Source organism: Ursus arctos, unplaced genomic scaffold (genome assembly GCF_023065955.2).
Source record: "Ursus arctos isolate Adak ecotype North America unplaced genomic scaffold, UrsArc2.0 scaffold_2, whole genome shotgun sequence".
Taxonomy (NCBI): Eukaryota; Metazoa; Chordata; class Mammalia; order Carnivora; family Ursidae; genus Ursus; species Ursus arctos.
This window is the reverse complement of record NW_026622874.1, coordinates 96,439,148-96,453,935: the sequence shown is the minus strand read 5'-3', so window position 1 is coordinate 96,453,935 and position 14,788 is coordinate 96,439,148. Positions and strand designations below refer to the sequence as shown.

At 60.1% G+C, this 14,788-nt stretch overlaps 1 protein-coding gene across 1 annotated transcript; it reads right to left on the bottom strand.

The window, feature by feature from the left end:
- Positions 1 to 343: 343 nt before the first annotated feature.
- Positions 344 to 9,908, bottom strand: MYL10 (myosin light chain 10). Its single transcript, XM_026516371.4, has 7 exons — positions 9,738 to 9,908; positions 7,306 to 7,395; positions 6,709 to 6,784; positions 5,704 to 5,808; positions 2,615 to 2,693; positions 726 to 774; positions 344 to 446 (listed from the first exon to the last, which is right to left on the bottom strand). Exons 1-7 carry the CDS (start codon positions 9,738 to 9,740, stop codon positions 348 to 350), a joined length of 501 nt encoding a protein of 166 aa, XP_026372156.4. The 5' UTR covers positions 9,741 to 9,908; the 3' UTR covers positions 344 to 347.
- Between the last annotated feature and the right edge of the window lie 4,880 nt (positions 9,909 to 14,788).

The window sequence follows — 14,788 nt, the reverse complement described above, 5'->3', positions numbered from 1 at the left end:
ATGTCCTGTGGCCCAGCTGGGGATCATTAAAACTGTCAATTAGCTCTAAACACCAGCTCATCAGGAACATTTGAGCAAAGCCGGGGAAGTAAAAAAAAAAAAAAAAAAAAAAAAAAAAAAGTTTTGGAAAAACCAACAACGCAGGAATGTTTCGCTTTCTCCCCAACCAGAGCATTAATCACGAAAACTCGGGCCTTGTTAGCATTATTTATTCTCACCGTTGAGAGAGAGCTGCGGGGCGAGGGGAGCCTTTTCTTTGCACACGTTGGCTGTACGGGCTCCCCAGTGGTCGCCCCCAAAACACCGCGGGTGTTTGTTGCCTCCGGATGTGGGGGGTCCCTGGCCTCCTAGTCCTTCTCTTCTCCGTGCGTGATGACGTAGCATAGGTTCCGGTAATCCAGGTTGCCACACACATCTGGCGGGAAAGCCGCAAACATCTGCTTGACCTGGGGACGGAGAGGGGAGTCAGCCGGGACTCGGGTCAAGGAGGGGCCAGAGCGGGCGGGTCACCCAAGGGCGTCAGGCAGAATGTGGCTCCCCTCTCTGCAGATGGGGCCCGCAGCCACCTCCACTCATCCTTGTCCTCCTGCAAGGAGTCAAAGGGGTCATCACCTCCGCGTCTAAAGAAGAGCCACTTTGCAGGGAGGGGCTGCTGAGAAGGGCCTGGGCCGGGCAGGACCTCCCCCGGAAGATTCTAGGCAGTGCCCTGGAAAGCCCACACTCACCTCGTCCTCACTGAACCGGTCTGCCTGGGTCATGAGCTTCTCTTTGATGCTGCTCGGGGGGAGAGGGAGGGTCAGGGTCAGAGTCAGGGCCACCCTGGGCGTGCACACGCAGATCCTGGGGGGTGGTGAGCGGACAGGCGGTGGGGAGGCGTCGTGCCCCAGCAGGACACCGGCCAGATGGACCCCCTCAATCTCTTCTAGACGGACCGCTAGCTCAGCCAGAGACTTGGCTGACATGGGCATCGTGCCTCCGAGAGTACAAGGTGCCTGCACTCCGCCGAGGCATGAGAAAGCCTTGCCCCGGTCTCCTTTGCTCCTCGCAGCCCTGGGAAGCGAGAGCTATAAGCCCCCTTTCACAGAGGGAAAAGCTGAGGTTCGGGAAACGTCAGGACTGGCAGTGACACGGTGGGGCCAGAGCTGCCTGGGGCCCGGAGGAGCGGTGGGAGGTGAACCCCCACAGGACTGGTGCCCCGGGAGCTTCGAGGGCCCCCCCGCCCCGGCCTCTCTGGGGGCACAGCGGGCGGGGATGGGATCAGAGGACCGAGCCAGGCCCTGAGCGCCAAGTGTCCCGTGGCGCCGGCAGTGGCGAGCCGGCTAAGGACCGACGCACATTTTCCATTATTTATGTTACTGTGGGACAGTCACAGTTTCCGACTCTCTGAGCTGGGGACTGTTCACAGACTCTGTTTCAGCCAGAGCCTCCTCTGTGGCCTTCCTGGCAGGCAGCCAAGTCTTCCAGGTCTGATATCCCCGGCCCGGGGGCGGGGGGGGGGGGGTCAGTTCCCAAACTGGGTCCCTGAAGTGTTCCTGACCTTGCACTGGTGGGAGTGAAGGCGTGTGCCGGGAGAGGGGTTGGTCCAGACCACTCCAGGGGTTGGCCTCACTGCCTCTTGGGGGTCCCCAAGATGGGCATGGGAACCACGGACCCTGAGGGAGGGGTGAAGGAGAGGGCCCCAGCCTGCAGGAACCCGGAACAACCCCTCACCTGCCCCTGGGGAACACGAGCCTCACAACTTTGGGGGTGGGGGGTGATGAGAAGGTGTGAGAGACAAGATGGACCTTCTCTGGTTTCCCCCCTGCCCCCCCTTCTGCCCCCCCCCATTATGTAAGGATTCTAGTGGGCAGCAAATCAAGCCTAAAAGCCAAGGCCTCAAGCGTCATAGCAATCAGTCAGGAAGCCTGTGCCGCGGGAGGAAATTTTGCCTGCCCCAGGCTACCCACAGGCCCAGCGAGACCTCGGAGGCCCTGAAGGCACTTCCCCGGGGACTGTTCAGTGTCCTAGCCCCCTGGGCAGGCCGCCCCTGCCCCCCACCCTCGGCTCTGCTCAGTGCTCTCACTGGGCTGAGGCATAGCGGGCATGGGTGCTCCCCACCTCCACAATGCCAGCCCAGTGGGCCCCAGGGCAGACCGAGTCCAGGGCCTGTTGCATAAGTTACCCCACAGAGACCCTCTCTGTGCTAAGCCTTCCCCACCCGGCCTTCCCCACGCCCCCCAGCCGCCCCCTCACCAACCCTGCAAACACCAAGCCCTGTGCCTTCACGGCTGTGTTCCAGCATCTAGAACGTTCCCTGCCCCAGCCTAGGCAAACCTTCGTTGCCCTTCAAGGCCCACCTCTACCACTGGGAAATCTGCCCCCAGTGACCCCACACTCCCTATACACTTCCACACAGAAATGGGGATGCCGGGTCCCAGAGAGGGGAAGGGACACCAAGCGATGGCTGAGCTGGCCAGGGCAGTGCCCTCCTGGTTCCTGGCCAGACACTGCCGAGCTGGCTAAGCACTGCTTGGGGGAGGAGACTGGGCTGCAACCCACCCTGACCTCACCCAGGCTCACTGATCACCTGAGCCTTTGGAGAGAAAAAAACCAAAGGAAGGGCAGAGGAACTTACAAATCAGCCTTGACAAAGCCTTTCCCTTCGGTGTCAAAGACCTTGAAGGCGTGGAGAATGGTCTCCTCCGGGTCTGTACCTAGAAACAGCACATACAGGCAGGGAGAGAGCTAGGGTGAAGAGGACAGGCCGGGGCTGGGGGCTGGTGGGGGGCTGGATGGGGGGCCTCCTCTCCAACTCCCACTTCACGGTGGGAGCAAGAGAAAGATTTCTGAGAAACAAGGAATAGGAGCAACGACCAAGGGTTCCACGTAGAGTTATGAGCAGCCTGTGCAGCTGTACATGGAGACCCCAGCTGAGCACTTGCTACGTACCTGACCCTCCTGACCGTTGGCCTGATTTTACAGACAAAGAAACTGAAGCTCAGAAGTCATGATTAGTGAGGCGGGCTTGGGGTGGGGGCATCTCTGGGGCTCTCTCGTGACCCAGGATGTGCATGCGGGGTGGCAGGTCAAAAAGACAGTGCTGTACCTGGGGGGAAGGCTGGGCTCGGGCAGGAGCACTGGAGGGTCTGCAAGATGGGGCGGGTGGGGGGCAGTGGGCTGGGGGGTAGGGCAGAGCAGTTCTGTCACCCCCACAGTGTGGGCTCTGGGAGAAGATGTCATTAGAAGGAATGTGTCTATTACCACAACAGGATGGAATACCTAGCCCCTGGTTGTACGGATGGGGAAACTGAGGCTCAGAGAGAGGCAGGGTCTGGCCCAAGTCCTCACAGCTATCAATGACAGCAGGTGACCTGGTGACCCTTCCCTGATGCACTCTCCCCTCTGTCACATGGCCGCCCTGCTCACTGTGGACCAGGCATGTCCCCCTCCTTCCTCAAGGCTCAGCTCTGTCACCAGTGACACAGAGGCAAAGGTGGTGTTTGCTGCCCACCTCCCAGGATCAGCTTGCAAAATGGGTCATTAATGGTAAAGATCAGGACAGGATGCCATCTGAGTCACTCGGTGTCTCTGAGGCCAGCCAAGGGGTGCTGGCCCCGCTGGCCTGGGAGCTCAGGGAGCCCACAGCCGTGGGTTTCCTCCGGCGAGGGCAGCAGGGAGCCCATGAGACCAGGCCAGAGGCTCAGCCCAGGGTCCCTCTGGGGCAGAGCCCCAGGCACTCACCGCCTGGCCTCAGAAGCAGGGAGGGGGTGCCCCAGGGATTATGGTGGGGGGCTGGTGGGAGGTCTTGGCCTCCCAGGGTGTGTGAAGAGTCCTCGCTGCTGGGCCAGGCTGGCTCCAACCCACCTTCCGGAGGACCAGCAGCCCTGAGGTTAAGGCCCATTGTCCGCACAGTGACCACAGCCCAAGCCTCCCCCCACCCCCCAGAGAGGGTCTCTGCTCTGCAGACCGCAAACCACACAAATGAACGGGCTACCGAGTGGCCACTGGGAATCACGTGACCAAGTGTCTTCGTCCCAGTTAGAGGGATGAGATGGGGCCTGCCCCAGTCCCCCGGCTCCTGTCCCCACTGCTGGCTGAGAGTGTGCAGTCTCGGTGGAGCCCCAGTCCTGGCACCCCTGCAAAACTGAGAGAAAGCTGCAGTCTCTTGGCCCCGCCTGGCCCTGGGTCCTGGCTCTTAGCTCAGCCGTGCGCCCACACGAGCTTCGGGCCTCCCGCGTGCAGTCACGGCTAGAGTCACGCATGTCTTCCCCAGGACTGTACCCCTGCCCCAGCCCCCTGGGCTTCTGAGCTCTTCAAGGAGGAGGCCACGGTCCCGGGAATAACCCCTAACAGCCTCCTGGAGGAGGGCCAGCTCCGGGCTCCCCGCCTGCCCCACGTCCGGCCCTCTGTTTCCACTGGAGGGCGGGGCTATTGGGCCACACGTCAGGTGCCAGCCTTCTAGCTCCAGGATCAACCAGGACAGCATGTGTGGAGGCTCTTGTACCTCCCAGCGGGCCTCAACCCATGAGACTGTTAGGATTTCTCGCCAGACATAATCTGTGATGTTGCTAGGGTCAGCCCTGTAGTGGGTTGAGGGTGGCCCCCAAAACGTATGCCCGTGTCCTCATCTCTGGAACCTGGAAATGTCACCTTGCTTGGAAAAAGGGCCTTTGCAGATGTAAGGAAATGAGCTAAGAGGGGAAGATCGTCCTGGGCTATCCTGATGGGCCCTAAATCCAGCGACAAGTGTCCTTCTAAGAGTGAGGGGCAGGGAGATGGACAGACAGAAGAGAAGGGGGGCAGTGGGGCCACAGAGACCGGGGTGGGAACAACGCAGCCACCAGAGGCCAGAAAAGGAAGAAAAAATGGGGCTTTCCCCTCGAGCTCCTGATGGAGCCTCTTGCGGGATTTTGGATTTCTAGAAGCCGGAACTGAGAGAACACATTGAGGCTTTTCTGAGCTGTCAAGTTTGTGGTTTTTTGCTAGAGCAGTCCCAGCAAACCAACACAACCCCCATTTTACAGGCAGAAAGTGGAGGTGCAAAGCAGATAAGCCTGGCCCAAGGTCACCCTGGGGGTCAGCGGGAGGGCATCAGGCAGGGGCAGCCCGAGGGTGGGTGGGGAGGAGTCTCACCTCCCAGGGCAGCCACAGCCCAGGCTGGCCCCCTTCCTCTGCCCAGGGAGGCCTCGAGCCCAGGAAAATGCTACTAAGGGGCAGAGGGTAGCTCCCCGGGGCCCAGAGAGAAAGGGACAGAATTTCCCTGACTGCTGCCCTGACCTCACGCCCCAGGCCCGGGAGTCGTGGTTAGGGTTCTATCCCTGCCACTTTGTTGCAGGGGCACCTGGCACAGGGATGGTGACACCTCTGAGCCCCTCGAGCTGTTCCCTGGAGTGAGTGACCCTCCCGGGGCTGGGGTCAGTCACTATAGCTTCCAGAACCCCACTCCCTGTACCTCTCCTCCCGTTGGCCGTGAGGCAGGGCAGGTAAGGTGAGCCCAGGGGTAAGGAAGTAGGGCTGGGGTCCCGTCCTGATGGTGGGCGGAGGGCTTTCACCCAAATTGTCCCCTCCCAGCCCCGGGAGGCCCTACTCCTACTCTGGTGTAGAGGTGGAGAGTGGGGTGGGGCCCAGGGGGCCGGCAGCTGGGGCTGCACCATGCTCCCAGCTGTCTGCACACAGAGCCGGGCTGCCCAGCCTCTCCCCAGAGCCCCCCGGGGCCTCGCTCACCCTTCAGCTTCTCCCCAAACATGGTCAGGAAAACGGTGAAGTTGATGGGCCCAGGGGCCTCCTTCACCATGGCCTCCAGCTCCTCGTTCTTCACATTGATGCGGCCTGGGGGAGGGGGGGACACCCAGGAGCACAGTGAGGGACAGAGGGGACCCCACTGCAGGCAGCCCAGGAGAACAGAGCTCAGGACCAGGGAGCATCCCGCAGGGTCTCCCAGCTCTACCCTCCCACCCCCTGCCCCGACTGAGTGCTCAGGCCCTGCCCACCTGCTGGGGGACCTTAAGAGGGGGACACATTTGGCCACAGTTTGCACTGGGCTGCCCCCAGCCTCACTGCACGCCCCCCCCCCCCGCTACCACCTCAGCCTCCCTAGAAAGGACAGCAAGTTGGTGATTATCTCCATTTCACAGATGAAGAAACTGAGGCCCAAAGAAGTGGAGATGCATAGGGGCTGGAAGACTGAGAGCTCAGAGCTCTTGTGGCCCTGGAGGACGTCACCTGGGGGTGGGGACTCTGGGGTTCCTCGTGGTCCCAGGGGACAACCACATCTCTGGGAGCTCAAAGCTTAGTTAGATATGACTTGGTTATGCCCCCTTCCCCCGACCTGGACCCCCACCCCATTCATGCCTTAAGGCCTCTCCCTGGGCCCTTAGAGAGGGCAAAAGCCTCCCCTGGCCGCCGAAACCCGGTAGCCTTGAGCCCTGCGGACGTGTCCAGCCTCCTCCCCCAGCCTCTCCCACTACTCTCTTGGCCCCCACCCCACCCCAGCCTCCTAGGCCAGGCCTTTTAACGGGCCATTCATGCCCCTGCTGCCCTCCCTGCGTCGCTGGCCCAGATAGTAGCCTCCAGGCACAGGACACCCGTCCCCTGAGTCCCACGGCTCCCAAGCCCCTCACGCCCACTACGACTTCTGCCCTGGCCTGTCCCCAGGTACCCACTCTTTCCAGAAGGCCTGGGCTCAGTTCTGCCCCAAGCCCTGAGCCCCCCCAGCTGCTGGTCACCCACCCAAGGCAGCAAAGGTGTCCCGCAGGTCCTCCTTGTCGATGAAGCCATCCCGGTTCTGGTCCATGATGGTGAAGGCCTGGTGGAGACAAGGGTACTGAACAGCCACATACCCACTCGCCCAAGCCTAGGCCCCTCCCCAGACTCCCCCGCAAGGGGCTTTCCCCCTGTACACTGATGCCTGGGTAACCCCAGTACAGAGCCCTCTGGCCAGCCGGTTCCTGGCTCAGCCTGGCACAGCGCGAGAGTGTTGGCTGACCCACTCAGCTCCCACTGCAAGCCAGCACGCTGCAGGAGCGCCATGCCCATCCCTCACGTCGTGCTGTGGCAACCCCATTTTACAGAGAGGGAAACTGAGGCTCAGAGACCCAAAGGACTCGCCCGAGGTCACACAGCAAGCAAAGGCTCAGGTAGGGAGGGGGCGGGGGTTGCCCAAAGACAGCAAGTCACATCTCCGGGCTTGGAGGCACACCATGGCGGCCTCTAAGGACTGTGACATCATCATCACCCCCAGGGACTGAGGGCGACCCGGGCCTTGCCTGCCCCCTGAGTGTTTCCATGCATTACTCCTCCCGGTGGCCCCAGAGGGCACTGACCAACCTCTTTAAACTCCTGGATCTGGGACTGATCGAACATGGAGAAGACATTGGAGCTGGCGCCACCTTCTCTCTTGCGGGCTCTTCTGGGGGCCTGGGAGGTGCCGGGTGGGGTACTGCAGAAGCCCCTCCTCCGGAGGTCAGCCATGCACCCCGCCCGCCCCCTGCGCCTCCCCTCCCAGAGTGTCACGGTCCCAAACGACACGGCCGCCCTGGGCCGCCGGGTGCAGCAGACACACAGGGCTCCTAAGGAAGCCTTGTGGACGAGCTGGGCGTTTGTCCAGCCTGAGGCCAGAAGCCCGTGGGCCCCCACCCCATGGGCCTGTCAGCGGCTTCCCGACTTGGTGGGGGGAGCCCAAGCAGTATAGCAGAGAGGACACGGTCCGGCCATATCTCTCTGCGTCCATCCCACCCCAGGGCTCCCCTGCGCCCACTCGGGGCCCAACTCAGGGAGCCGATCCATTGAGAAACGGCTGCCCAGAGCTCGGGGCCCATCTCCATAGCAGGTAGAACGGGCGACCACCCACACGGAGGGTCTCCGGCCAGCCTTCCTGCCTCCACATGCTTCTCTCAGGATATCAGGGGCCTGAGAGCCCACCATTGACCATTCCCTGAAAGCTCTGGGTCCCCAAGACCCCTAGGGCACCTCGCCCTCAGTGGCTATCACCATAGCCTTGCATGGGCCAGGATTCTCGGACTTGGCTCTTGTTGGGGGGAAAGGAGAACCCGGGCTTCACAGAGCCGGAGGGGCACGCGGTGTCCCCCCACCCCCAGCCCCCTGCCTCCATGTCAGTGGTGTCAGGCCTCTGCCCACCCCACCCCACAGCGTGGGCTTCCCTTGCCTCCCCCGCCCCCCGACCCCTGTGTGGTCTCCCCTCCCCGAGCTCACGCCTGTCCCCCCACTCAGCGCTCACCCCCACTTCCCCTCCGGCTCCCAGGCTTGGGCCGGCTGACTTATAATTAGCTTTTACTGGGTGCTTTGTCTCCACTAATCCTTTGACAGGGGGCTGGCAGGGCAGCCAGGACGTTTCGTGCTGTAAAACTCTGTAATATTTATAAATCCCTTCAGACATCATAAAGAAAGGAACCTCCCTGCGGGGCTCATCTCACATAATTACATGCACATTTCCCTCTGATTAATAAAAAACAATCACTTCCGTCTGTGGGGTATTCTGCCCTCTCTCTCCTCAGACCTGCCCTAAGCCTGGGTGTCCCCCACCCCTGTCTCAGCCAGCTTTCCGTGTCCCTATCGTGGCCCGTCACCCCACTGTGTGCCAGGCCCTCCTCCAGAACCCCCAAGGGAGGACGGGGTTGTTCTCTCGGACTCCCCTGGGGGCACCCTGAGCCCCAGGGCCTTGAGCGGCGTCCTGCTCGCCCAGCTGGGACCGTTTCCAGCCCAGCCGTCTTGGAAACTGCCTTTTACAATGTGCCCCTAAAAAAATGAAAATCTTCCGAAAGGAACACCTCGGGGCAGAAGAGGGCACCTGGACCTGAGTTCTAAACCTGCCTCCGCTGCTCGCATCCCTGCGATGTTGAGAACCTCGGGGGCCTGCTCTGAGCCTCAGTGTCCCCACTTATGAACCGAGCTGATCCTACCTCCGAGCATCGGGACGCTGATTAGCTGCCTGCTGCCCTCCAGCCAGGGTCTGTGCCCAGCCCTGGGGACCCCGTGCTGAATCAGGCCCCGCCTTGTCCCCAAGGGTCCCCCAGTCCCACTGGGAGACTGATGATCAGTGGGGAGTGATGGAGGGACGGACAGACACTGAGAACACAGAGGAGCCCTTATGGCATTGGGGCACTCAGGGCAGACCTCTCGGAGGAGGCGGCTTCTGAGCTGAGGCTCGGGAGGGAGAGCGAAGGTGTGAGACAGGGACTAGAGAGAGGTGCCACTGAGAGCCTGAGGGGACACCCAAGGGGCTGGAGACAGAGGCCAGGGGAGGGCAGCAGGGCAGGCCCCACGCCAGCCTGTGTAGGACCCAGGCTATCCTGGAATATCAATCCCGCCCCCCAGGAACCACATCCTCTAACTAGGAGCAGAATCCTGCTTCTGCCGTAACACCGCCAAGCCTAGCCCACCTGTTTCCCTCTACCCTCCTCTTCCTCGTTCCTAGCCCCCCCGCACTTCACCGCGGCAGCCCCCACCGAGTCCAGGAAGCAGAGACCCAAATCAGGACCTACATGGACAGACTGGCCACCCATTAAGGACAGTCCAGGGTGGGCCAGGTGCAAGGATAACATCAAGGGTGAAGAAAAAGGTCAGGACTAGGGACAACATCAGGTCAAGGTCAAGGATGTCAGTGAGAGGAGCAAGGTCAAGGTCAGGCTGAGTTCAGGCATGAGGTGAAGGTCAGAATCACACACGAAGTCAAGGTCACAGGATGAGGTCAGAGTTGAGGAATGAGGTCAGGGTCAGGAGGCAGGGCAGCCCCAGCCTACCATGGTCTGGAGAGCTCCCTCTCGTCGCAGCAGGGCTGGAGGTTCTCAGGGATGGCTCTTGAAATACTGCTCCAGGTCCAGACACCAGTTCGGAGGGTGGCAAAGGACAGGATGGAGGCCTCCCTGCCAGGCACCTGTTTGGGGCCACTCAGAGTGGGTGGGGTCCAGACACTGTCCAAACCACAGGATCTCCGCCTGTACCGGGCCAAGCGGATCTCTGCACCCAAGCGACAAAGGCCCAGGAAGGGGCACTTGGCCGAGAACACATAGTATGTTGAGGTCTGGAACCAGCTGGGAGAACTTGGCCTTGGGCCATTTGAGGTCAGGAGAGCTTCCATGCCCATACCAGAGGGGAGAATTCAAGGCTGCAACATGGCCCGACCCCTTGAGCTCTGTGACTCTGAGTGGGTCACTGTCCTCTGGTGAAAAGTAGCAAGCACACGTCACCCCGTCAGCTTGGGAGAGGGTTTCTGCTTTGTGGTTGGTTACCAGGGTGACCATGACCCCCTCCAGACCTTGGGCCATTGAAAATGTCTGGGCGCTGAAAAAGCAAAGAGACAGACAAAAGAAAAGTAGACATGACCCCAACGGGGGAGAATTGGAAAATCAGCTCCCCTATTCCACGCTGGCCACACGTACCCCCGGATGGGGCCCATCCCTACCAGGCCTGACCCAGCCCAAGAATTCTCTAGGAGATGTGCCAAGCCAAGTCTGCACCTGCCCCTGGCAGGCCCCCGTGTGTCCAGCACAGGCCAGCAGCCCCTGGCCGTCCAGCCAAGTTGGCTCCCATGTGGGACCCACCACGTCTGATCAGCCGCCAGGGCCGGCAGTGCGGGGCTCAGGCAGTGAGCCCACCCGTCTCCAGGCACTGCACAGCTTAACTGTCCCCGGAGCTGGTCTCCAGGCCTCCAGGCCCCAGGACGGCTGATCCCTGCTTTGGGGGAGGGAATGTGATGATGACAATAAGAGGAGTAGCTAACATTTATAAAACACAGAAGGTGAGGCCATGTTCTAAAACAGCGAATCCTCACCCCATTTTCCAGGTGACAAAGCTGAGGCTCACACGGGTGAAGTCACTCATCCAAGGCTGATAAGTGGGGGTGCTGGGATGAGTCTTTCTTTCTAGTGGTTCCAGAAGGGAACTTCTGGAAGGTTCTGCATATCCCAATGCTCACCTTTCTGACCTCGCTGGGACCTATGATGGAATCCTCCATCCTGGCAGAGACCAACCACACGCTCCACAAGCTGGGGTGAGGAGGGTTGCAGGTCCCAGTCCTGCCTTGACTGCTGTGGGAGATGGGCTGTGCGAGTGTGGCAGGTGCCTGCCCCTCTCTGGGTCCACGTGGTGGGGCAGGTGGCCACTGTCCACACTGGCTATGGGGAGCCGCCTTTCCTTGCCAGGTCCACGAGCCTGGCCCTGGGGACTCCTGGCTCTGGGCTTGCTGAATGGGGAGGGACTTGCCGTCTGGGGCTTTAACACCTGCTTCCTGCTGGCCGGAGGCCTCGTCACGCCAGGGCTTGATGCCACTACACTCCTGCCTCTGGGGATCACCACCCAGGCTTCTCACCCACGGAGGGGCTCCGGAGGGCTCAGGACAGTCCTGGGGGAGGAAATACAAGAGGGAAGGCCAGTGAGAGGGGGGTATGTCACAACAGGGGTTCCAAGTGCTTAACAAACTAGTCCTGATGCTTTTCTTCCCTGGCCTCCTTCTCCACGCTACAAAAGCAGGGGGAGCTGATCAAAAACCTGGTGGAGACTGTGAAAACTCACGGGAGAGATGGTTGGAGAACATGTGCCCCTGGAGCGAGCAGGGGTGTGGCGGGGGGCTTGCTGTAGCCCCGAGCAGGGGGAGCTGTGCGCTCGGCATACCTAGACCCTCACTCTGCCCTGTGGGGAAGTGGGGCCAGCAGTCTAGCCCTCTGGCCGCTGCGACCGGGCAGCCCAGTGCCATGAAACCGAGGTGGCCTCTGGAGTCAAGGGCCCGGGTTCGGACGGCGGATCCCCCACGCTGACAAAACCCACAGCCCGTCAGCCAGGTGCGGCTGGAGCGGTATGCTGCCGCTGCTGGGTCACGTTGTTTGGGTCCACGGACTATGGGGTGGTGGCCAGTTCCGGGGGTCAGAGGGACCCCTGAGGGGTCTGTGCGTTCAGCCGGGGGCCTCCCGGGACTAAGTAGCTTCCAAACCGGAATTCCAGGCTGGTCCAGGGAACTCAGAGGAATACTAAGTCCCTTGTGAAGAGCACCCCACTTTCTAGAGGGCAACTCGAGCTCCCAGGGGTCACCAAACCTGGAAGGGAGCTTGAAAGTCATCAACTGCCTTTGGACTTGGCCCTCCCCCTGCAGGGTGACAGCTGTCACCCGCACCACAAGCGGGCAAGGTGTGCCAGGTGACCTCGCCTGCTACTCCTCACCCCTAACTCTCCCTTCTAACTCTTCACGGTCAGCAGGCCGTCCTCTGCCTTTCAGGCCCCAACCTGGCCGGCCACCACCTTGACCGTCACCATTTTCCAAATGATCTGCAAAATCTCTTTCCTCCAAACCTTTGACCGTAGAGCATGTTCCCCCACCCCAAACACGCCTCCATCCTCCCACTTTCTATCACCTCTCACCTCCTCCCAGAAGCCTTCCCTGGTTTCCCTTCCCTCCCTTCTCCCACGGGAATCACTGCTTCTCTCTGACCTCCACTCTGTAGATCAGCGACTACCTGCCTTTCTCTTGGCCTTGGGGCCTTACGATCATTGCTCCTTGGCCTCCAGCCACCTGGCCACTAGGAGCACAGGGGGGCCTCAGTAAATCAGGCTCCCAGGGGTTGTTCATATATAACCTTCCACGTGGAGAATCATAGCCATAGACTTTCTGGCTAGAGGCATATCAGACCCAGTGGAATCCATTGGCTGCCTAAGTCCAGCCCACCTAGCCCTGCTAGATGCTGAGTGTCCTTTGCAGACTCTCTCAAGTGGCTTTTGCTTGCACACCACCTATGATGGGGAGCTCACCACTTCTCCATGCAAAGGCAACTCAAAATTGGCAAATGCTTGTTGATTATCTACTGCGGCCCTACCCTGGTGTTCTGGGGGACTAAAAGCTCATCCTTGACAAGTCCCTGGGTTTGAATCATTTTTGTAACACAGACAATGTACGCTGAGTTCATTCATTCATTCATCAAATATTTATGGAGTACTTATGAGTGCTGAGCATTGCAGTCACAGAGGGGAAAAAACAGGTGTGGTTTCAAGAGTGAGGGGACAGAGCGCCATTACCCATTCAGAGGAGGCACGAGGGGCTGGGGTCCATCAAACCGGGACTTGAGGATGAGGACAAAATGGGAGTTGTCATTGCTCTGTGAGAAGAGCAGGTGTTGTAGCGACCATCCCAGAGCGCCCACAGAGCTGCCCGGATACGAAGGCGTATAATGCGAGGGGCCGGGGTCAGGCAGGAGAGGGGAGCAGAGGGGCCAGGTGACTCAGAGGTGCAGGCCGAACCATCCAGAGGTGACCCAAGCAGGACCAAGCAGAGGTCCCAGACCTGGTTTGGAGGCTCCCTCTTCTGGTTTAGGGTGACTCCTGGCCTGCTGGGCAGAGGAATCCTGCCCCTTTGTCCCCCTTCGACCGTCAAACCCACAGCTCTTTTTACAGCAGGATGCTGTGGCCACAGGCCCCTTGAACAGGACACATCATTCGTACTTCTGCGGAGCGAGCGTGTTTGCCAGCCCGCCCGCCCGGCTACAGCTATAAAAGAGGCAGGAGGCATTCCGGGGGACATTCTTCTTTGCTTCAAAGGTTTCCCTTTCTTTTCTAAGTGGCTCCAGATTAGAGGAAGGCTCCAGACAGGGGCGGGCCTGGGGAGGAAGGGACACCAGGGAGTTGGGGAAAAGACAGACCTCCCCCTAATTGTCTTCAAAATCTCGGTCATCCCATCTGGTAATTAGGGAGTTGACAGTGCAAAAGGCAATTTCCTTTGGGGGAAGAGGGAGAAAACAGCTAACTGGCTCTAAGCCTGGGTTCTGCCTGCAATATTAACTTCAGGGTGGTGGGTTGCTCTGGCCCGACCTGGGCTCTGGCCCTGGTCACTCGGGAGTAGGGATGGGGAAGCCCATGGAGCCACACTGCCTTGAGCAGGCCAGAAAGGGCATGCAGTGGCCCCTTCTGGATTCTGAGTGGGGAGGGTCATTCTCCAGGAGCGTGCACTTCCCTGGGACTGGGGCCTTGCCTCCTAGAGCTTATTGGGAGAGTCTCTGGGGTGGGGGTGGGGTGGAAACTGCCCCTTTGCTCACTCTCTGATTTCATTACTGAGGATGTGCTAGGGAGCTGGGGGGTGGTGAGAAGTGAGCATCAGAACCCAGACCTCCTGACCCCCGGCTTGCAGGACATCCTTCCCATGTGCTCACATCTCCTTTCTCAGACCCTAGTGGCTGCAGAGGTGGACAGGGATGGCCTGGTGACCAGTAACAACCAAGAGAGTTCAGGGGTCCAGCCATGGAAGCATGGGGCTCTCAGTGCAGCATTATGTACCCAAAGAAGAATGGTGACATGTTTTCCCGGCCACAGTAGCCACTAGGCAGGCTGCACCGAGCACCAGCTTGTGCTGAGTTGTTGCAGGGACTCAACAGCATGGGAGCAACCTAGGGATTGTAGTTCATAGCTCAACTCAGACATGTGGTTATAAAAGTGAACCTATCCTTGGGCTGCATTAATAGAGGTCTAAGTCCTCAATCCAGGGAGGTGACAGTGCTACCTTCCGCTGACCCACACAAACAATAGAAGACCTATGCTTGGTCTTAGTACTGTGCTTTACGGAGGGTGCTTTTTGGAAGATAGCAGCATGTACTCAAATGGGGCTAGGGGCTCTCAGCTGGAGAGAAGCAGCCCTAGTGGGGAGCATCACTGGGGCAGCTTTGTCAGTTGGGCCAAGGCCTCTATGCCCACCCAGGCAGACCCAGTACTCAGTGCTACGGCCGTCATCTTCCCTCCTCCTGGTGTCTGTAGCCAGGCTCACCACCGCTCTCCATGCTTGGCCCCTGGCAAAGAACTTTCCCTCTGTGACCCGACT